Genomic DNA, 22,502 nt, shown 5'->3' with positions numbered 1-22,502 from the left:
GGCAAGATGCAGTCTGAGGGGAGGCAAGATGCAGTCTGAGGGGAGGCAAGATGCAGTCTGAGGGGAGGCAAAATGCAGTCTGAGGGGAGGCAAAATGCAGTCTGAGGGGAGGCAAAATGCAGTCTGAGGGGAGGCAAAATGCAGTCTGAGGGGAGGCAAAATGCAGTCTGAGGGGAGGCAAAATGCAGTCTGAGGGGAGGCAAAATGCAGTCTGCGATTAAATTCTTCATTATACTTCAGTTGTCCATCCATCCATAGGCTACAAGTCACATGAAGGTTTACGCACATTCATAAAGAGGTTATGCAGGTACATTATCACACTATGTAGAATAATGGAGAATAGTCCTCAATATTTACAGTAAGTTAGGCGTTGTGAGGTGTTTATATGGTTATTGGTGTTATGGTACTTCTTGTACACCCCTTTGAAATGGTGTTCAATGAAGTGAAGTGAATGGATGGACAGATTGCATGGTGAAAACAACAGTCAGAAGCTATGTAATACATCTTTAAAGAACTAACACAACTCAATAATATTACTATGATAGAATTTTCATCTGCTGAGATAATTAGTAATTGACAAACAATCAGATTTAACATACAGCAAAATATATCCCAAACATCTCCAACAATATATCCCAAACTAATCCCCCATCATTGTCATTCCATACAACACCAATTCCCAAACTATGACAGTTGACTAGTGTTGCAAAATTCCGGGAACGTTTAATAAATTCCATGGTTTTCCAGAAATCGGGAAAACCAGGGAATTTATTGAAAGTTCCCGGAATTTTGCAACCCTACAGGTGACACATAAGACCACCAAACTAAATATGACACAGCACCCTATAATGTCACTCAGTATTACCAGGGTGTCCTGTAACTTTCCACTCACCGTATCCGACAGTGGGTAAGCCTAGGTGCTTCATGCGGTTCTTGACCAGCTCAGACAGCTCCTGTCTCTCGGAGCGCCGGTACAAGTTGAGGCGCTGCTGGGAGATCCGCTCGGTGCGACTCGGTGGCTTGGTGTTCTTACGGCTCAGACGCCGTGCCCACTGGAGGCTCTTCTTCCTCAGCAACGGATGTTCTGATTGGTCGCTGGTGGTGGAGTTCCGCTGAGCTGTTTTCTCCTTCCACGACTCGCGACGATTGTTTCTCTGGTCGTCACCACCAGTGTTCTCTACGTTGATGGATACTTGAGACTAGGGGAGGGTGAAGGGTTAATACCAAATGAACTGTGTGGACAGTATGAGGATCCAATAGGATGTCTTGGTGACACTTTACATCAGTAATAGAAGCTCTAGATACGCATTTATAATGCATTATGAAGAAGCGCTTGACTGACAGCATTACTGAAGTGACAAACAAAACACAACGCATACTTTCATTTTGTTGTACTGCAAATATGAGCAGATAATGACAGTCATGTTATGTAAAATGTCAAGACAAGGATGTCATCTTAACTGTGGGTAACTAGGAAGGAGGATACTTGGACAGACCAACAAACAAAAACACACAATGATGGATGAAATAAAAAAACTTGCACAGAGTAGCAGTGGCAAAAGTAAATATAATTTACTTGACCAAGAATGTTTGTTTGTGAATGGTTGCACCAAATAGTTCAATGATGCATATAAAGCATAATTACAATGACTAGCAGCACAATTATAGCACAAATACACTGAGTGTACACTGAGTGTACTTTCCATGACAGACTGTCAAGGTGAATCCAGGTGAAAGCTATGATCCTTTATTGAGGTCACCTGTTAAATCCACTTCAGTCAATGTAGATGAAGGGGAGGAGACAGGATTTTTAAGCCTTGAGACAATTGAGACATGGATTGTGTATGTGTGCCATTCAGAGGGAGAATGGGCAGGACAAAAGATTTAAGTGCCTTTGAACGGGGTATGGTAGTAGGTGCCAGGCACACCGGTTTGAGTGTCAGGAATGGCAATGCTGCTGGGTTTTTCACGCTCAACAGTTTCCCGTGTGTATCAAGAATGGCCCACCACCCAAAGGACATCCAGCCAACGGCAGGCCAGTAGTCGAAAACGGGTAATTGATGAAAGAGGACAAAGAAGGCTGAGACAAATTGTGCAGAGCAACATACAGGCTACAGTTAGTCAACTGATGGTCCAGTACAACATTGGTGCCCAAAGACCCATAAAAGAATGCACAACTCGTAGTACCTTGACATGAATGGGGTATGGCAGCCAACGACCTTACAGAGTTCCACTTCTTTCAGCAAAAAAACAAGAAATTGAGGTTGCAGTGGGCTAAGGAACGAAAACACTGGACACTGGAAAAACATGCCTGGTCTGATGAATCCCGGGTCCTGCTGTTTCACGCTGATGGGAGGACTAGGGTATGGAGAAAACCACATGAGTACATGCATCCATCATGCAGCGTGTCAACATTGCAGGCTGGTGGTGGTGTGGGGAGAATTTTCATGGCACACAATGGTCCTCTTGAAAAAACTGCCGCAACATTTCAATTCCACATGATATCTGAACATCATTGCCAATAAGTTGCATCCCTTCATAGCAGCAGTGTACCCATCTGCAAATTGATTTTTTCAGCAGGATAATGCCCCATGCCACAAGGCTAGGATTGTCCAGGAATGGTTCTACGAACATGACAGTGAATTCAACTTACTACAGGGGCCTGCCCAGTCACCAGATCTCAATCCATATGAGCATCTGTGGGATGAGATGAAACAATCTATTCGGAGTAGAGATCCACTACCAGCTAACTTGGAATCAATATGGGCCAGCATCCCTGTGGAACGCTTTCGACATCTTGTAGAGTCCATGACCCAACAAACTAAGGCTGTTCTGAGGGCAAAATGGGGTGCAACACAATATTAGGAAGTTGTTCCTATTGTTTTATACACTCAGTAATCTATTGATGACTCAGAGGTGGCTTTGTTCAAATTATTATTTTTAGAATGCATCCTTCTTTCTTTCCATCCTTCCTTCCTTCCTTCAGCTAATCATTTATCATTCTGTGATTTGACAAGCTTTCGCTTGTCAAATCATTTACCTCAAGGAAGAAATTAAGAGAAAAAATAAATAGGGGAAGAAAGGAAGGAAGGAAAGAATAAAGTTAGGATGCCTCTCCAGACTATTTGAACAGGGACTGTCTCTATCTTGTCTTACCTCTGAGGAGGAGAACATGTGTGACTCTGTACGGTAGATGCCTATTGGAATCTCTGCACTGGAAGAACACAGCTTTTGGAATAACCTGCCATACGTCCTGATCCACAGGTCCTCCTCTGTCACCTTCATCTGGGAAGGAGGAGGGAGCACATTCAGTATACACATCACATGTATATAAGCATGCACACCCGCCCGCCCACGGGAGCAGGCACACGCACACGCACACACACACACACACACACACACACACAAAAAAAAAAGGAAGACCCAGTTGTGAGTTGACCTATGATGCCTCCCTCCCAGACGAACTCAATACCTTCTATGCTCGCTTCGAGGTAAACATCAATCCATGCATGAGGGCTCCCGCTGTTCCGGATCTTGCTCTCCGTGGCTGACATGAGAAAGACTTATAAACGGCTTAAAACTGGTAAGGCTGCAGAACCTGATGGAATACCAGGGCAAATCCTCAGAGCATGCGCAGATCAGGTGGCAAGCGTCTTCACCAACATTTTCAACCTTTCCTTGACCTTGTTGAAAAACGAGTTTTAATGACTCCAACCTAAGTATATGTAAACTTCCGACTTCAACTGTACAAATTACCTCAGCCTCCACCATATCCCTGCACATTGATATGGTACTGAACTGACCTTGAAAACACAGATGAAGTCGGAAGTTTACATACAATTAGGTTGGAGTCATTAAAACTCATTTTTTCAACCACTCCACACATTTCTTGTTAACAAACTATAGTTTTGGCAAGTCGGTTAGGAGATCTATTTTGTGCATGACAAGTAATTTTTCCAACAACTGTTTACCGACAGACTATTTCACTTATAATTCACTGTATCACAATTCCAGTGGGTCAGAAGTTTACATACACTAAGTTGACTGTGCCTTTAAAAGGCTTGGAAAATTCCAGAAAATGATGTCATGGCTATAGAAGGTTCTGATAGGCTAATATTACATAATTTGATTCAATTGGATGCATTTCAAGGCCTACCTTCAAACTCAGCGCCTCTTTGCTTGACATCATGGGAAAATCAAAAGAAATCAGCCAAGACCTCAGAAAAAAAATTGTAGACCTCCACAAGTCTGGTTCATCCTTAGGAGCAATTTCCAAATGCCTGAAGGTACCACGTTCATCTGTACAAACAATAGTAAGCAAGTATAAACACCATGGGACCACGCAGCCGTCATACCACTCAGGAAGGAGACGCGTTCTGTCTCCTAGAGATGAATGTACTTTGGTGCGAAAAGTGCAAATCAATCCCAGAACAACAGCAAAGGACCTTGTGAAGATGCTGGAGGAAACAGGTACAAAAGTATCTATATCCCACAGTAAAACAAGTCCTATATCGACATAACCTGAAAGGCCGCTCAGTAAGGAAGAAGCCACTGCTCCAAAACCGCCATAAAAAAGCCAGACTACGGTTTGCAACTGCACATGGGGATAAAGATCGTACTTTTTGGAGAAATGTCCACTGGTCTGATGAAACAAAAATAGAACTGTTAGCCCATAATGCCCATCGTTATGTTTGGAGGAAAAAGGGGGAGGCTTGCAAGCCGAAGAACACCATCCCAACTGTGAAGTACGGGGGTGGCAGCATCATGTTGTGGGGGTGCTTTGCTGCAGGAGGGACTTGTGCACTTCACAAAATAAATGGCATCATGAGGCATGAAAATTATGTGGATATATTGAAGCAACATCTCAAGACATCAGTCAGGAAGTTAAAGCTTGGTCGCAAATGGGTCTTCCAAATGGACAATGACCCCAAGCATACTTCCTAAGCTGTGGCAAAATGGCTTAAGGACAGCAAAGTCAAGGTATTGGAGTGGCCATCACAAAGCCCTGACCTCAATCCTATAGAAAATGTGTGGGCAGAACTGAAAAAGCATGTGCAAGCAAGGAGGCCTACAAACCTGACTGTTACACCAGCTCTGTCAGGTGGAATGGGCCAAAATTCACCCAACTTATTGTGGGAAGCTTGTGGAAGGCTACCCAAAACGTTTGACCCAAGTTAAACAATTTAAAGGCAATGCTACCAAATTCTAATTGAGTGTATGTCAACTTCTTACCCACTGGGAATGTGATGAAAGAAATAAAAGCTGAAATAAATAACTCTACTATTATTCTGACATTTCACATTCTTAAAATAAAGTGGTGATCCTAACTGACCTAAGACAGGGACTTTTAACTAGGATTAAATGTCAGGAATTGTGAAAAACTGAGTTTAAATGTATTTGGCTAAGGTGTATGTAAACTTCCGACTGCAACTGTAGCTTACATTCTTGTGTGTTTTTATGTTTATCTGACCTGTTGTTGCTTTTTTTAAAGATCCTATTCTTGACCCTATTTCATACATTTGATATTGAACTCTGCATTGCTGAGGAAGAGCTTGTAAGTAAGCATTTCCTGGTATGGTTTACATGTGTGCATGTGACAAATTAACTTGGATTTCATTTGAAACACACACACACACACACACACACACACACACACACACAAAACAGGTGTGCTGGAAATGTTTCTGCTTTTCTAATAACCAATTTCTATGTTCTTTATTTGTGGTTTTCTAATAACCAACTTCTGTGTTCATGCAAGTGACTGATTGAACGTGCCTGGGATAAATCCTCACGCTAGTATTTGCAATTTGGCAGTACGCCCAGACCCTTGTTTGGAGAACAATATCTCAGTTTCTAGGTCTCAGCTTGGAGAGGAAGAAGCCTCGTGAGGTATTGGTAGGCCACATTCACGAACCAGTATTGGTCGGTCACATGAACGAAGCAAACATTAATGCTGAATTAAATATGAATAATGAATATGCTAAATCATGCAAATATTACTTTCTGTGTAAGTATATAAGAGAACTAACGGGACTGCCCCGTTAGAACTAACGGGACTGTACATGTTGCATTGAGATGGTTGGAACCTCTCCAGCATGCTGATAATAAAGAATGATTAATTTAAGATCGACTTTGAGTGTCCCTGTGTAAGAACTTCCACGACAGATATCCATACTTACTGCACATAGGTAACCAGACCCTGGTGTGGTATCCAGGCCTAGTAAAAGTCTTGCTATGGGAATCATATAGTCCTTTACAAATGACTGTAAAAAAGCAAGAGAATGTATAAGCAAACAAGAGGAACCAGAGACTGAAAACACACTCGTGTAGTTCCAAAGAAAACACTATTGAGGAGAGGTGAGAAACTACTGAATATCATGGCGCTCAAAAATACTTTAGCTCTCTCTCTCTCTCTCTCTTCAAAGAGTGCAATATCAGATGATTTTCTCAGTAAGAACTGGAGTAAGATTATATCATACACTGATAAGCTCCACACACCCCTGTGAACAGAGTATTCCCTCAAGACACTGATCTAAGATCAGTTTTGCGGTTCTCCACCTAATAGTTAAGGGTTACAATTTAGAGAAGTTAAACTGATCATAGCCTAAGGGAGTGACTAAGTGATCAAACAGTCCACTCTGCTGGCTGAGAAGGTGATACACTGCAGATAAGCTCCCTAGCTACGTCTCAAATGGGACCCTGGTCAAAAGTAGTGCAGTATATAGGGAATAGGGTACTATTTGGGACTCCTAATATCCTAATACATTACATCTGGTAACCCACCTGGTAGAGCAGCGTATCCAGCATACTGATACTGAACACTCTGCCTGCAGCGAACGGCAGGCGGAACATGAAGGCCAGGTTGGAACCCTTATCACGCTCTATCTGTAGGGGGGAGAGGGAAGAGGAGGGGAGGGAGAGTGTGTGGGGGGAGGGGAAAGAGTTAGGAGAGGGAGGGGAAAGAGTTAGGAGAGAGAAAGAAAGAGTGTGCACATGAAATGTCACCAGCTGGCTTGCTAACCCAGCCCCAGGGCTCTATATCTTCATGTCTGAGTCTGTATAAGAGCGCACCTCCCACACGACATCCACAGACAGATAATAATTAGGGCTGAAGCCTGAGATCAAAAGATGGAGGAGTGACATGCCCCTGAACTGCTCTGCTCACCTTCTCTAGCTTGGAGAGAGCCAGGGAGTAGCAATCCTTAGCCCTGAACTGCATAAACCTCATGTTGGAGGGGTGGGTCAGCTCGGTGATGATACTGAGACTGGGGAACAGCCTGGACAAAATGGAGAGAGAGAAAGAGAGAGGTGGAGGAGAGAGGGAGAGAGTAGGGAGGGGGTGGAGGGAGGGAGAGAAAGAGACCGAGAGAGAGCGAGAGAAGAGGGAGGGAGCAAGAGGGAGAGAGAGCAGTAGGGAGGGGGTGGGAGGGAGAGAAATAGAGAGAGAGAAGAGACAGAGATTAAATTGGGCTCATGGGTAGGACCAACCTGGCAGTGATGCATAGTTTACATTTTAGGATGTTGAAGAAGAAAACCTTGCAGAGGTTTTCTACCCTGATAGATGCTGTTAAATATAGTTTCACCCAGGGTTTTAATAACTTTAGAGACTTTTCAGGGAAAAGCAACTACAGTGGCTTGCAAAAGTATTCACGCCCCTTGGCATTTTTCCTATTTTGTTGCCTTACAAGCTGGAATTAAAATAGATTTTTGGGGGGTTTGTTTGTATCATTTGATTTAAACAACATGCAAAATATTTTTATTGTGAAACAAACAAGAAATAAGACAAAAAAAACTGAAAACTTGAGCTGCATGACTATTCACCCCCCCAAAGTCAATACATTGTAGAGGCACCTTTAGCAGCAATTACAGCTGCAAGTCTCTTGGGGTATGTCTCTATAAGCTTGGCACATCTAGCCACTGAGATTTCTGCCCATTCTTCAAGGCAAAACTGCTCCGGCTCCTTCAAGTTGAATGGGTTCTGCTGGTGTACAGCAATCTTTAAGTCATACCACAGATTTTCAATTGGATTGAGGTCTGGGCTTTGACTAGGCCATTCCAAGACATTTAAATGTTTTCCCTTAAACCACTCAAGTGTTGCGTTAGCGTTATGCTTAGGGTCATTGTCCTGCTGGAAGGGGAGCCTCCATCCCAGTCTCAAATCTCTGGAAGACAAACAGGTTTCCCTCAAGAATTTCCCTGTATTTAGCGCCATCCATCATTCCTTCAATTCTGACCAGTTTCCCAGTCCCTGCCGATGAAAAACATCCCCATAGCATGATGCTGCCATCACCATGCTTAACTGTGGGTATGGTGTTCTCGGGGTGATGAGAGGTGTTGGGTTTGCGCCAGACATAGCGTTTTCCTTGATGGCCAAAAAGCTCAATTTTAGTCTCATCTGACCAGAGTACCTTCTTCCATATGTTTGGGGAGTCTCCCACATGCCTTTTGGCGAACACCAAATGTGTTTGCTTATTTTTTTCTTTAAGCAATGGATTTTTTTCTGGCCACTCCTCCGTAAAGCCCAGTTCTGTGGAGTGTCTGGCTTAAAGTGGTCCTATGGACAGATACTCCAATCTCTGCCGTTGTAACAGTCTTCTCCTTCATCTGACGATATGTTAAAATCACTGTCAGAAAAGGTGGACCAATACGCAGCGGGTTGCGTGTTCATCATGATGATTTATTAAATAAACGTGAACACGGAAAAACAAACAAAAAAGAGAACGACAGACCGACAGTTTTACAGGCTAAGTACATACATACAGCAGTGCAAAATCAACTACCCACAAAAACCCAAACCAAACACACACCTATATATAGGACTCTCAATCAGAGGCAACTAGAAACACCTGCCTCCAATTGAGAGTCCAACACCCAAACCTAAACATAGAAAAACTAAACTAGACAGAATGTAGAAATACATACAAAACACAAACCCTCTGCCACGTCCTGACCAAAACTAATACAATTAGTCCCTCTGCTGGTCAGGACGTGACAGTACCCCCCCCCCCCCAAAGGTGCAGACCCCGAATGCACCTAAAAGAAAAGACAAAAACCCCCAAACAACAAAAATATCCCCCTAAACTAAAGGGAGGGAAGGGAGGGTAGGGTGGCTGCCGTCAACGACGGCACTGTGCTACACCCCCCTCCCCAACCCACCTATATCGGAGGCGGCTCAGGTACGGGACGTGGACCCCGCTCCACCCTCGGCGTCGCCCACTTAGGTGGCGCCCCTGGCCGCGTCAGAGGACCGGTGGGCGACCCTGACTGCGCCCGGCTGGCGATCCTGGCTGCGCCCGGCTGGCGGGCGACACTTGCTGCGCTCGCCTGGCTGATGACCCTGGCGGCTTTGGCCTGGCTGGCGACTCTGGCGGCTCCAGACTGGCTGGCGGCTCTGGCGATTCCAGACTGGCTGGCGGCTCTGGCGACTCCAGACTGGCTGGCGGCTCCAGACTGGCTGGCGGCTCTGGCGACTCCAGACTGGCTGGCGGCTCCAGACTGGCTGGCGGCTCTGGCGACTCCAGACTGGCTGGCGGCTCCAGACTGGCTGGCGGCTCCAGACTGGCTGGCGGCTCTGGCGGCTCCAGACTGGCTGGCGGCTCCAGACTGGCTGGCGGCTCTGGCGGCTCCAGACTGGCTGGCGGCTCCAGACTGGCTGGCGGCTCTAGACTGGCTGGCGGCTCTGGCGGCTCCAGACTGGCTGGCGGCTCTGGCGGCTCCAGACTGGCGAGGCTGGGCTGACGCACTAGAAGCCTGATGCGTGGGGCTGGTACTGGACGTGCCAGCCTGGAGACACGTACCTCAAGGCTCGTGCATGTAGCGGGAAACACTGGACCGTAGAGGCGCACTGGCGGTCTTGAGCGCAGGACTGGCATCACCCCTACTGGCTGGATGTCCACTTTCCCCTGGCACATGAGGGGCGCTGGTACTGCACAGCCGTGGAGCTTTGCATCTCCTTCAGGGTTATCTTTGGTCTCTTTGTTGCCTCTCTGGTTAATACCCTCCTTGCCTGGTACGTGAGTTTTGGTGGGCGGCCTTCTCTTGGCAGGTTTGCTGTGGTGCCATATTCTTTCAATTTTTTTTATAATGGATTTAATGGTGCTCCGTGCGATGATCAAAGTTTCAGATTTTTTATTATAGCCCCACCCTGATCTGTAGTTCTCCACAACTTTGTCCCTGACTTGTTTGGAGAGCTCGTTGGTCTTCATAGGGCCTCTTGCTTGGTGGTGCCCCTTGCTTAGTGGTGTTGCACTCTGGGGCCTTTCAGAGCAGGTGTATATATACACACTGCGATCATGTGACAGATCATGTGGCACTTAGATTGCACACAGGTAGATTTTATTTAAAACTTCTTAGGGATAGGCGGTACGTCAACAGGACAGTTGTAAATCATATAGCGCCGTGTGTCATGATCGCAGATTTTAGAGAAACAACAAATGCCAGTACATATAAGTGTCTTATATCGTCTGAAAGCTTAAATTCTTGTTAATATAACTGCACTGTCCAATTTACAGTAGCTATTACTGCGAAAAAATGCCATGCTATTGTTTGAGGAGAGCTCAAAACAACAAAACACTTTTTTCACTGCGACAGATTCGATGAATTCACCTGTGTACTTACATTCTGAAATCTTGCTCTGATTTATCATCCCAAGGGTCCCAGAGATAACATGAAGTGTCATTTTGTTAGATAGAAATCCTTTTTCATATCCTAAAAAAGGTCCATATAGCATGCACGATTGATAAGAGAATTATCTAATAAAGGTAAATGAATCAATAAACCATGATGTATTAGTAGTCATACAGCATGGATAATGAATAATCAATGTAATGATCAATGTAGGGATCGATTAGTCTGATTAGTTCCGGAAAGTCCAGGAACCACTGGAGAGGGAAAGAAATGTGTGTATGCAATTAGTATAGAGAGATAGAGAGACAGATGGTCAAGGGAGTAAAAGCTTCAAAGAGTTCCTAACCTTCAGGGAAAAGAACAGGCTGAGCTCTGGATAGTGATAAACAGTGTGAGAAGTTTATGGGGGTTGCAGGTCACCAATGGATTGTGTGTAAATGCATGTGCGTAAGTAAGCAAGAACTATATAATGACTGTTTTGTTATCCTGACGCCAGAACGTTCTCTGAATAAAGCCACAGAAACCTTTTGCAGAAAGCTGAGTCCTTGCCTAATTATTTTAACCCATTGTCTTAGAAACCTTGGGCATTAGTCAAGGCGAATTGATTATTGATTATTATCATAAAGATATTAAATTCTTATAACAACGATTGATTTTGTATTTCCACTAGTTCAATTTGCAAAGAAAGGAATTTGTAAAGAAAGGAAGAAAGGAATTGTTTTTCTGTCAGTTCCATGCTTGCAAAACAAATGTCCCTCTTGGATAATAAGATTGTTGTTCATAATAAAGCTTTACTAGACTACTGCTTTACTAGTAGTCCACACAATAGTTTATTCAAAATGGAGAGCTAAAACTCTATGTGCAGTCGATAATTTAACATGGGAGAATGCCTCCCATACCATACCTGAACATGGTCTGTACGTTGACGATAGTCTTGGCATCTGCCATATAGTCCTCCTCAGCACTCATGGTGCTCTCCTTGTCCACCACCACCAGGTTATCGGCATAGATGATGCCACACTGTAGCAGATTGTCCAGGCTGCCACAGAGAGAGCAAAACACAAAATAAACGCATAATGAAAATCTGCCACAAAGAGAACCCAACACAATACACCATATTATGATATTCATGACTTTGAAATTTAGCAGCCTATAAAAGATGCACATGTGTAATTGATTTCACTTGATAATTGTAAATCCCTGGGATGTAATAATATGGTACGTCATAGAATGATATGTGCTTTATTGTTACCTGTCCGTGCATGATGTCATTTGAATAGAGAAGAGTAATTGTAATTCTGTGAGGAGGGGCATTATGTTTATAATGATTGAGTAATGAACACCTACTTATCTATGGTTCCGGCCATGAAGTAGACCATTGGGAAACAGCAGATGGCTTCTAGGAAGTGGTTGTCAGGCCTGCAAACAGGAAACACACATCAATAGGGACAGGACAACTGCAACCACATACAGATTAAATACAGGTAACTGCCAAAAATAAAGAAAACACCAACATAAAGTGTCTTAATAGGGAGTTGGGCCACCACAAGCCACTAGAACAGCTTAAATTAGACCTGCCATAAATTCTACAAGTGTCTGGAACTCTATCGGAGGGATGCAACACCATTCTTTCACAAGAAACTCCATAATTTGGATTTTTGCTAATGGTTGTGGAAAACACCGTCTCAGGCGCTGCTCCAGAATCTCCTATAAGTGTTTAATTGGGTTAAGATCTGGTGACTGACACACACACACTCTTTAAACCCCCTATGCTCCTTTGAATCCCCTTTTTCAAAGTCACTGAGATCGCTTCCTCTAGCCATGGTACCAAAAAGATTGGGCAACTGGGCATTTTTATACATGACCCTAATACCCTGACTACACCGCTCGCGTCGCGTGTGCGAGCGTTGCAAAATAAACGTAGAAATCTATGTTATTCAATTATTGCACCCACACTGCTCACGCGAGTCTGCGTTGCCAAGGGCTAAAATAAGTCCTTTCTATTTCTAACGCAGATCGCGCTGCAAGTCCTGCCTCTCCCATCTCCTCATTGGTTTATAGAAGGCAGGTACCCACGTGCCATCTCCTCATTGGTTATACCCACGTGGGTGATTGAAAGACGAACTGTGTTGCCGGTCATCATGGTAATGCTATGAACGTTTAGATGCCAATCACCATATAAGTTCAAAGATGAAAAAGCCTGAAAGGAGGAGAGATGACTAGAAACGATTCGGTTCACCGTTTTATGTGTGGATTAATTGTCGGAGTAGAGGACCTTGTGCATTTCAGGTAAAATAACAACTCAATGTTTATATCCCAGGACAAATTAGCTAGCAACAGCAAGCTAGCTAAATAGGACAAATTAGCTAGCAAGTGCAAGCTAGCTAAATTGCCATACATGTTTAATGCTTTTCGACCTGTCCCCAAATTAATGTAATTGTTTCATAATTACATAATGCCCTAAAATGCGTATGTAACAAACATGTATTATGTTAACTGTTTGCTCACTGGATTACAAAATACTGCTTCCTCCTAATTACTCAGGATATATGCAATATGGCCAATTAGACTGTTGCCATTATAAAAGCTGCCTACTGTATGAGGGGTTAAGTGGCATTTGGCTAGATAAACAGACAGTGTTAGTCTCTCTGCTTCAGACTCCTACCCATCTTTCCGATTTGGTCCTGCCGTACATACCTACACGTACGCTACGGTGTCGTGTCTTTGGCGTCATTAAAGGTGAATTTTATCAAATCAATTCTCTAATTATTATTACGTGATTAAACTAATCATGTAAATGTAATTAACTAGGAAGTCAGGGCACCACAGAAAATCTTCAGATTACAAAGTTAGAATTTTACAAATATAACTTCAGATATTTTAAAATCTGATCAATTAGTCTTCTATTAATGAACTATTCTTAACCTCACGTCAGTCTCATCTGAACGTCGAAAATTGTTGGTTATCTGCATGAACCCAGCCTTTACTATAAATCATCCATACACCAATTGGCTTAATCATTTATTTACTAACTAAATAATCACAGAAATGCATAAACAAACAAACACTAGATATTGGTTACTAACAAATGATAGGGAAGATTCCCTAGTGAGCTAAGCCGATATGACGGCTTGGTGGATAAAGGGAAGTGGGTGTGGACTGAAAAAGAAGCGGGAAAGACAAAAAGGGATCACTACACACAGTTGATAATTATATTAATTGAAATTCTAATCCGTTGCACATGAACGCTCACTCATTCGGGAATAATTGTAATCAATATATATTTACGCCCATGTGTCGTTGTGATCTTCTATGTTGAAATCCGGTCCGTCTGCTGGAGAGTTCAGAGTCTCTCTCGCTCTCTTTCTGTTTCCCTGAAGATCAAAGTCTTTCGTGGTTAGAATGGATACTTCAGAGTACCATTCAGAAATGTTCTCCTAGAATAGCTGTTTTGGCGGTTGTCGGTATTCTCGTCCCAGGTGTACATAATTTCTAGCTTCAGACTAGTAATTAGTATCCAAGATTTGCTCTTATTCTGTAGGGGTCGATAGACTCAGAGTTTAACCATTTCCAGCCATGTAGCCAATGCTCCACGTGGTATGGTTAGCAATTCAATAACTATTCACAATCACAGCTCACGCTGTGGGTTTGCTCAGTCTTGGTACTCAAACCTGTGCCACCTTAGCTTATACCGAGGTATGCGTGGTCTAAACTATTCGCAATCACAGCTCACGCTGTGGGTTTGCTTAGTCTGAAGAGAATTTTCTCTTGACGCCTGATCATGTCTGTGCTCACGGGGGCGGACCAATGGCTAATGGTTAGTTAAACTTTAAAGGGAATACAATTCTCTCACATTAAAAGGTTTAACATCACATAACTTCACAAACAGTTTCATCTTTACTCATTCATTTTATACAATAATTAGATGCAAGCCTCATAACTGAGGAACCTGTCTCTCCATACTGCATGGCCAGGGGGAGAGAGTCTCCGCCAGGAATTTACGACCTGAGATAACAGAACCTGGGTGTAGGAGAGAGTGAGAAGCCACGATCTATACCCAGAATGGGCCACATCATGACAACGGTCACAAGACGCAGGCCTCCTTATTGTCCTTAGAATTTCTAAGCAAACAGCTGGAGGCAGGGCTTTCTCCTATAGAGCTTCAATTTTATGGAATGGTCTGCCTATCCATGTGAGGAAGGCAGACTCGGTCTCGACCTTTAAGTCTTTATTTAAGACTCATCTCTTCAATAGGTCCTATGACTGAGTAGTCTGGCCCAGGGGTGTGAAGGTGAATGGAAAGGCCTGGAGCGACGAACCACCCTTGCTGTCTCTGCCTGGCCGGTTCCCCTCTCTCCACTGGGATTCTCTGCCTCTAACCCTATTACGGGAGCTGAGTCACTGGCTTACTGGTGCTCTTCCATGCCGTCCCTAGGAGGGGTGCGTCACTTGAGTGGGTTGAGTCACAGATGTGATCTTCCTGTTCGGGTTGGCACCCCCCCTCGGGTTTGTGCCGTGGGGGAGATCTTCGTGGGCTATACTCGGCCTGGTCTCTGGGTAGTAAGTTGGTGGTTGAAGATATCCCTCTAGTGCTGTGCTTTGGCAAAGTGGGTGGGGTTATATCCTGCCTGGTTTGCCCTGTCCGGGGGTATAGTCGGACGGGGCCACAGTGTCTCCCGATCCCTCATGTCTCAGCCTCCAGTAATTATGCTGCAATAGTTTGTGTGTCGGGGGGCTAGGGTCAGTCTTATATCTGGAGTATCTCTCCTGTCTTATCCGGTGTCCTGTGTGAATTTAAGTATGCTCCCTCTTTCTCTTCTCTCTGAGGACCAGAGCCCTAGGACCATGCCTCAGGACTACCTGGCCTGATGACTCCTTGCTGTCCCCAGTCCACCTGGTCGTGCTGCTGCTCCAGTTTCAACTGTTCTGCCTGCGGCTATGGAACCCTGACCTGTTCATCGGACGCGCTACTTTGTGCAGGACCTGCTGTCTCTTAACTCTGAATGATCAGCTATGAAAAGCCAACTGACATTTACTCCTGAGGTGCTGACCTGTTGCACCCTCTACAACCACAGTGATTATTATTATTTGACCCTGCTGGTCAACTATGAACGTTTGAACATCTTGGCCATGTACTGTTATAATCTCCACCCGGCAAAGACAGAAGAGGACTGGCCACCCCTCAGAGCCTGGTTCCTCTCTAGGTTTCTTCCTAGGTTCCTGCTTTTCTAGGGAGTTTTTCCTAGCCACCGTGCTTCTACATCTGCATTGCTTGCTGTTTGGGGTTTTAGGCTGGGTTTCTGTATAGCACTTTGTGACATCGGCTGATGTGAAAAGGGCTTTATAAATCAATTTGGTTGATTGATATTACCATAGACTAGGCCTGGGCGATAAAGCAATAATTAGAGGTAATTACATCGCTCAATAACGATATAAAAACGTTTAGATTAATTTTCGATAATGTCGATATAGAATAATTAGGTACAGCAGTCAATTTGACCTCTGCCGCAGCAGGAACATTCGGAGAGGTGACAAAATGCACGTGGAGAGGTATACGCCCACTAAAAACAACTTAGCACCTCGAGTGATGGAGTAGCCACTATTAACCACGGAAAATTAGTGATGTAGGCGAAAACAGTGGCAGTGATAGCCATGGAGCCATATGCCGAGTGTAGGGGAAAAGTTGTGGAACAGCTCAAGACAGATTTTACGTATTTTGCTACTACTACCGATCGTGGTCTAGTCGCACGTCAGAGCCTTATATTGGCCTCACTATCCACTATACTGACAAAGACTGGAATCTTCTAAATAAATGCCTTCAAACATCATACTTTCCCGACTACCACACAGGTGAAGCTATAGCAGAGGGGCTCATTGACGCTCTCGCCTCCTGGGGACTCAGTCAAGACAGACAGGTCTGCATTACAACAGATAGTGGTGCGAACGTGGTGAAGGCTGCTCAAATCAACAAATGGACCCGACTGCAATGTTTTGGACATTGTCTGCACTTGGCCATTGGTAAGTAACCTTGTCAATTGTGTATATTGAAGTGATTTTTTTTTTCATCAACTGATTAAGTTAAATATTACATTTGTACATAACTAAAAGGGATTATTGTGATTTGAACATTTTATTAAAATCTCTTGATTTCTCTTAGAGTGGGTAAGACAAGCGGGTGGCTCAAGCAATTGGAGTATGCGAGAAAGCGGTAGGTGCCTTTTCCTATTCGTGGAGAAAGCAGAGAGACCTGGCAGTTGCTCAAAAAGAACACAACCTACCCCAGCACAAGTTGGTGACAAGTCACCTACCAGGTGGGGATCACGTCAAAAGATGGTGCAAAGAGGGCTGGAGCAGGAGAACGCCATTTCACAGGTCTTGTCCAGTGACAAGAAGACCCGGCACTTAGCTCCCACCTATACAGATATAGATGTTCTTGAGTCCATCAACCAGGCATTGACCCCACTCCTAGAATTCACAGATGCTCTGTCTGGTGAGTCTTATGTCAGTGTGTCTTACCTGAAGCCAGTACTACACCTGTTCAATACAGAGGTCATGAAACCTGATGATGGTGAAACAGAGCTCACCCAAACCACCAAAACGATAGTCATGGACTATCTGAATGAGAAATATGATGACCTCCTGGACTTATCCTCGTTGGTCGACCCTCGGTTTAAAGCACATTACATCAAAGAGAAGGTGGGCCATCTCAGAGATGGTCAATGAGGGACATGAAAACACAAGCCCAGCATAGGGAGACATTGCTGCTTTTTCACCACAACTGACAGCTAAAAAGAGAGTCACTGGGCAGTTTTTTCAAAAAGCCATGCTCCACCACCACAAGTCTTACTGAAATCCAGCTGATAGAAAAGGAATTCAGCTGCTACCTTCAGTCTCCTGATGCTGACAGTGAAACCAATCCACTGAATTGGTGGAAGATCTACCCAAAAATACATTCCCAAAGTCAGCCACCTGGCAAAGCGCTACCTGTTCATTCCTGCGACCAGCTCCCCCTCAAAGCGTGTTTTTAGCACAGGTGGCAACATAGTGACCTGCCATAGGGCAACTTTAAAGCCAGAGACCGTAGACAGACTTGTCTTTCTTGCTTGTAACTTGTAAGACAACAACCCCAACTGTGAAGTGCCATTAAGCTAACAGTTCTAATACATAGACTTGCACTACTTTGTTTTAACTTTTTTATTTCTTGTTCATAACTTGTAAGGGTTTATAGCTTTAAAAAAAAGTGGAGTTAATGTTATTTGTGAGTTCTTCTACTTCTAAACATTAAAGCCTTCGGTTTGTTCAGGCAGGCTTGAGTCTGAAGCAAAAATGACCCTTTTAAACATTATTTTATAAAAATTGTGACAATTATCATTAAAGCTAGAGACAGTGGATAGACTGGTCTATCTTGCTTGTAACTTGTAAGACAACAACTACCCCAACTTCAACTGTGATGTGCCATTAAGCTAACAGTTATAATGCATATTGACTTGCACCATTTTATTTTTGGATTTCTTGCTCATGAAATGTTATTTGTGAGTTCTACTTCTGACAATAAATAAGAAACATTAAAGCTTTTGGTTTGTTCAGGCATTCTTGAGTCTGAAGCAGAAATTACCCTTTTAAACATGATTTGATTAATATCGTGATAATTACCATTATTGAATGAAATATATATATATATATATATATATATATATATATATATATATATATATATATATATATATATAGAGTAGGGCTGGGCGATATGGCATATATGTGTGTGTGTGTGTGTGTGTGTGTGTGTGTGTGTGTGTGTGTGTGTGTGTATGTATGTATGTATATATACACACACATATATATGCCATATCGCCCAGCCCTACTCTACCCTACCATAGACTGTATGTTATTACAGAGCAACATGGCTCTCTGTTTATCTACACAAATAAAACTTCACTGGAGAGTCTTTTGAAGTTATTGTAATGAAATCCCTACTGAATAATTAGTGGCAAAAACATTATACACTTACATGCGCACGCACACGCACACACCCGAAGGCTCCCCAAGTGCTCCATTAATCCAACAGAGGCACTGCCAGCAATGAATAATGCAGAAATCATTTCTCAACCTGCGTCACTAAAGTTAACCCCAGGCTGCTGCTGTATAATAACCCCTCTCTCGCTCTACTGAGGTAACACTGGCAATTCCTTAATGTACACTTCATTCATCTTCATGTAGCCAAACAATACATCTTGGTAACACTTTCTTTTAAAGTTACCATCTGTGTGTAATGTATTTTACTGCTATAATTAAGCAATAAGGCCTGAGGAGGTGTGGTACAGCATATGGCCAATATACCACAGCTAAGGGCTGTTCTTAGCACAACGCAACACGGAGTGCCTGGACACAGCCCTTAGTCATGGTATATTGGCCATATATCACACACCCTCGAGGGTATGTTTTGTCATACCCTTGGTATACGGTCTGATACACCACAGCTTTCAGCCAATCAGCATTCAAGGCTCGACCCACCCAGTTTCTAAGTAGTTTACCAACTGAATGTAATGCATTATGAAAAGAACATACAGTATATATATAAGCAGGAATACTGCGTTATGCATTTATAAAGGCTTTTATAAGATTCCATAAGTCATTACCAATGCTTACAGTCTTAAAATGCACTTTGAGTGTCCTATAAAGCACTATAAATACATTATAAACAGGTGGTTTCAAGGATGTGTTAGCTAAAACCCTTATAAAGAAGCAGAGTGATTTCTTACGGGTAGTCTAGTAGCAGTACAATAGGGTTGAGCTCTTTTCTGGGGCGGTAGTAAGCACGTAGAGGGACGATAAAGTTATAAAGGCCGTTCCCTGCCGTCTCCGCGGATACTATGATCAGCTTGTTCTTAAAACCATAGGCCTTGGCATCCTCAAAACTGTTGTGTCTGCAACCCTGGATATGAAAATGAAAAATATATTTTTTATTATGTTTAAAGGTTTATTGAAGGTTGAAGGTTTATTGAATAAATCCTAAGGCAACTTTTGTTTCCATAAACAAACTATTCCATAAACTATCCAGAGCGACTTAAATGTATGCATTCACTACTGTAAGTCGCTCTGGATAAGAGCGTCTGCTAAAATGTAAAATGTCAAAATGTCATTGTGTTGGCAATATACAATTATATTTTTCTGCTCTATTCTATTATTCAAAGCTACAAAGACTTTCTATTATATTATTCATACAGTCAACTTTACAAAAGAGGAGCCATACAATTGTTTAGACACGGCACAACACAACACAATAGGATACAATATAATTGTTTACTGTCTTTGGAATAGGATTATGTGGCTTAACAAGAGAATAAAAACAAGTTTGTTTTTGCACAGTAGGCCTCATGTCCTTGTCTCTACTTACCTTGTCCAGCCGAAGGCAGCAGAATGAGGCTTTCTGAGGTAGGAGATGGCACAGGGTTGGAGAGCTGCCAATGTATGGGGAGTTGGGAGGGTATCCTTTCACAAAGCTGAGGTAAAATAACAGCAAAAACACACATTCAGAGAAAGGCTTGAGAAGAGGCAATAGACCAAAAACTTTAGCAACAAGGCAATCGATTGAATAATCAAACTGTATTCGTCACATGCCTCGTAAACAACTTGGTGCATCCGTACTGCTTTTCGTGCGGTAGCACAGAGATCAGTCTATGACTTGGGTGGCTGGAGTCTTTGAAACATGTTTGTGCCTTCCTCTGACGTCGCCTAGTATAGAGGTCCTGGATGGCAGGGAGCTCGGCCCCAGTGATAAACTGGGTCTACCCTCTGTAGGTGTCCAAAATCTTTAATGGTACTGTATATATTCAAAGCGTTGTTGTATTGAAGGTTCACACAGAGGAGTGATGGATTGCTACATACAGTATTGAGACTGGGTGAGTGCATCCTTTTTCCAAAGGCTTGTCTATCACATGACCACGCAGGGGCACTGTAGAACAAAAAGCTCAATTTTAGTCTCATCTGACCAGAGTACCTTCTTCCATATGGTTGGGGAGTCTCCCACATGCCTTTTGGTTAACACCAAACGTGTTTGCTTATTTTTTTTCTTTAAGCAATGGCTTTTTTTTCTGGCCACTCTTCCGTAAAGCCCAGCTCTGTGGAGTGTATGGCTTAAAGTGGTCCTATGGACAGATACTCCAATCTCCGCTGTGGAGCTTTGCATCTCCTTCAGGGTTATCTTTGGTCTCTTTGTTGCCTCTCTGGTTAATGCCCTCCTTGCCTGGTATGTGAGTTTTGGTGGGCGGCCCTCTCTTGGCAGGTTTGCTGTGGTGCCATATTCTTTCAATTTTTTTATAATGGATTTAATGGTGCTCCGTGGGATGATCAAAGTTTCAGATATTTTTTTATAGCCCAACACTGATCTGTACTTCTCCACAACTTTGTCCCTGAACTGTTTGGAGAGCTCCTTGGTCTTCATGGTGCCGCTTGCTTGGTGGTGCCCCTTGCTTAGTGGTGTTGCAGACTCTGGGGCCTTTCAGAACAGGTGTATACATACTGTGATCATGTGACAGATCACGTGAGACTTAAATAAAGTCCACCTGTGTGCAATCTAACCAATTATGTGACTTCTGAAGGTAATTGGTTGCACCAGATCTTATTTAGGGGCTTCATCGCAAAGGGGGTATGTGTATGTATGTATGTATGTATGTATGTATGTATGTATGTATGTATGTATGTATATATATATATATATATATACACACACACACACGCACCACTTTTCAGTTTTTTATTTTTTAGACTTTTTTGAAACAAGTAATTTTTTTTTATTTCACCGCCAATTTGGACTATTTTGTGTATGTCCATTACATGAAATCCAAATAAAAATCGATTTAAATTACAGGTTGTAATGCAACAAAATAGGAAAAACGCCAAGGGGGGTGAATACTTTTGCAAGGCACTGTAAGTGACCGTTGAGAGGGTGTGAGGGGGGAAATGAACATAGGGGGAGTAGGGGGAGTAGCAGGGACTAGGTAGCTGACTAGTGATGGCTATTCAGCAGCCTGATGGTCTAAGGGTAGAAAATATTGGCCAGTCTTCCAATTTTTGTCATGATGCTCCTGTACTGCCCACGTCTGAGTGATTGAATAGGGGAGAACAGGGCATGGCTTGGGTGGCTGGGGTCCCTGATGATATTCTTGGCCTTCCTGCGACACCTGGTGTTGTAGGTGTCCTGTAGGGCAGGCAGTGTGCACCCAATGGTGCGTTTGGCTGCACGTATCACCCTCTGAAGCACCTTGCAGTGCGCGGTGGTGAAGTTGCCATACCAGGCTGTGATGCAGCCCAACAGTATGCTCTCGATGGTGCTCCTGTAGAACAGGATTCTCCCTCTCTCTCTTTTCCAGCCAGCAGTACATCCAGCACCACTCAAAGCATGGAAGCTAAACATGCACCATGCATGGAAGGCAGAGAGCATAAAAGAGCCTGGAGGCTAGGAGAGGCTAAATCATGTCTTGCTCTGTGAGAGGAGAGCGTGTAGTGGCCAAGACTGCCCTAAACTGCTGTCTGCTGAGTGGGGTTGTATGGGCTGAGACAAGCACTGTGACATTGCCAGACATTGCCAGTGACATTGCCAGAAGCACAGCCAGACACATGCAATATGTTCTGAGCAGTAGCAGTCTCTTGCCGCAGGATGCCATGGCAGAGAGTGTTATTTATGTAACTGTGGTCTAAGGGCTCAATGTTATGCACTGAAAGACAGAAAGAAAGGAAGAAAGGCATAGACAGAAAAAGAGAGAGAAAAAAATTCAGAAAACGAACGAACGAAAAAAGGAATCCAATAGTCTAGCCTACTCCAACACACAGATAGGATCTGAGTAATCTAGCCTACTCTAACACACATATAGGATCTG

At 43.5% G+C, this 22,502-nt stretch overlaps 1 protein-coding gene across 8 annotated transcripts in view; it reads right to left on the bottom strand.

The window, feature by feature from the left end:
- kcnt1b (potassium sodium-activated channel subfamily T member 1b) overlaps nt 1-22,502 on the bottom strand; it is a 117,771-nt gene that overhangs the window by 7,099 nt on the left and 88,170 nt on the right. For all 8 annotated transcript variants that reach the window (XM_029716376.1, XM_029716378.1, XM_029716379.1 and 5 more), the window contains 9 exons: nt 20,021-20,126; nt 19,386-19,558; nt 11,974-12,045; nt 11,531-11,665; nt 7,166-7,277; nt 6,784-6,885; nt 6,180-6,263; nt 3,157-3,285; nt 893-1,199 (listed from right to left, as the gene is read on the bottom strand). In XM_029716376.1, coding sequence (XP_029572236.1) covers nt 893-1,199; nt 3,157-3,285; nt 6,180-6,263; nt 6,784-6,885; nt 7,166-7,277; nt 11,531-11,665; nt 11,974-12,045; nt 19,386-19,558; nt 20,021-20,126 — 1,220 coding nt within the window. The remainder of the gene's footprint in view (nt 1-892; nt 1,200-3,156; nt 3,286-6,179; nt 6,264-6,783; nt 6,886-7,165; nt 7,278-11,530; nt 11,666-11,973; nt 12,046-19,385; nt 19,559-20,020; nt 20,127-22,502) is intronic.

The sequence above is a fragment of the Salmo trutta genome, chromosome 27, assembly GCF_901001165.1.
Source record: "Salmo trutta chromosome 27, fSalTru1.1, whole genome shotgun sequence".
Lineage (NCBI taxonomy): Eukaryota > Metazoa > Chordata > Actinopteri > Salmoniformes > Salmonidae > Salmo > Salmo trutta.
Note: the sequence above shows the minus strand (reverse complement) of the source record. Positions and strands in the feature narration are given on the sequence as shown.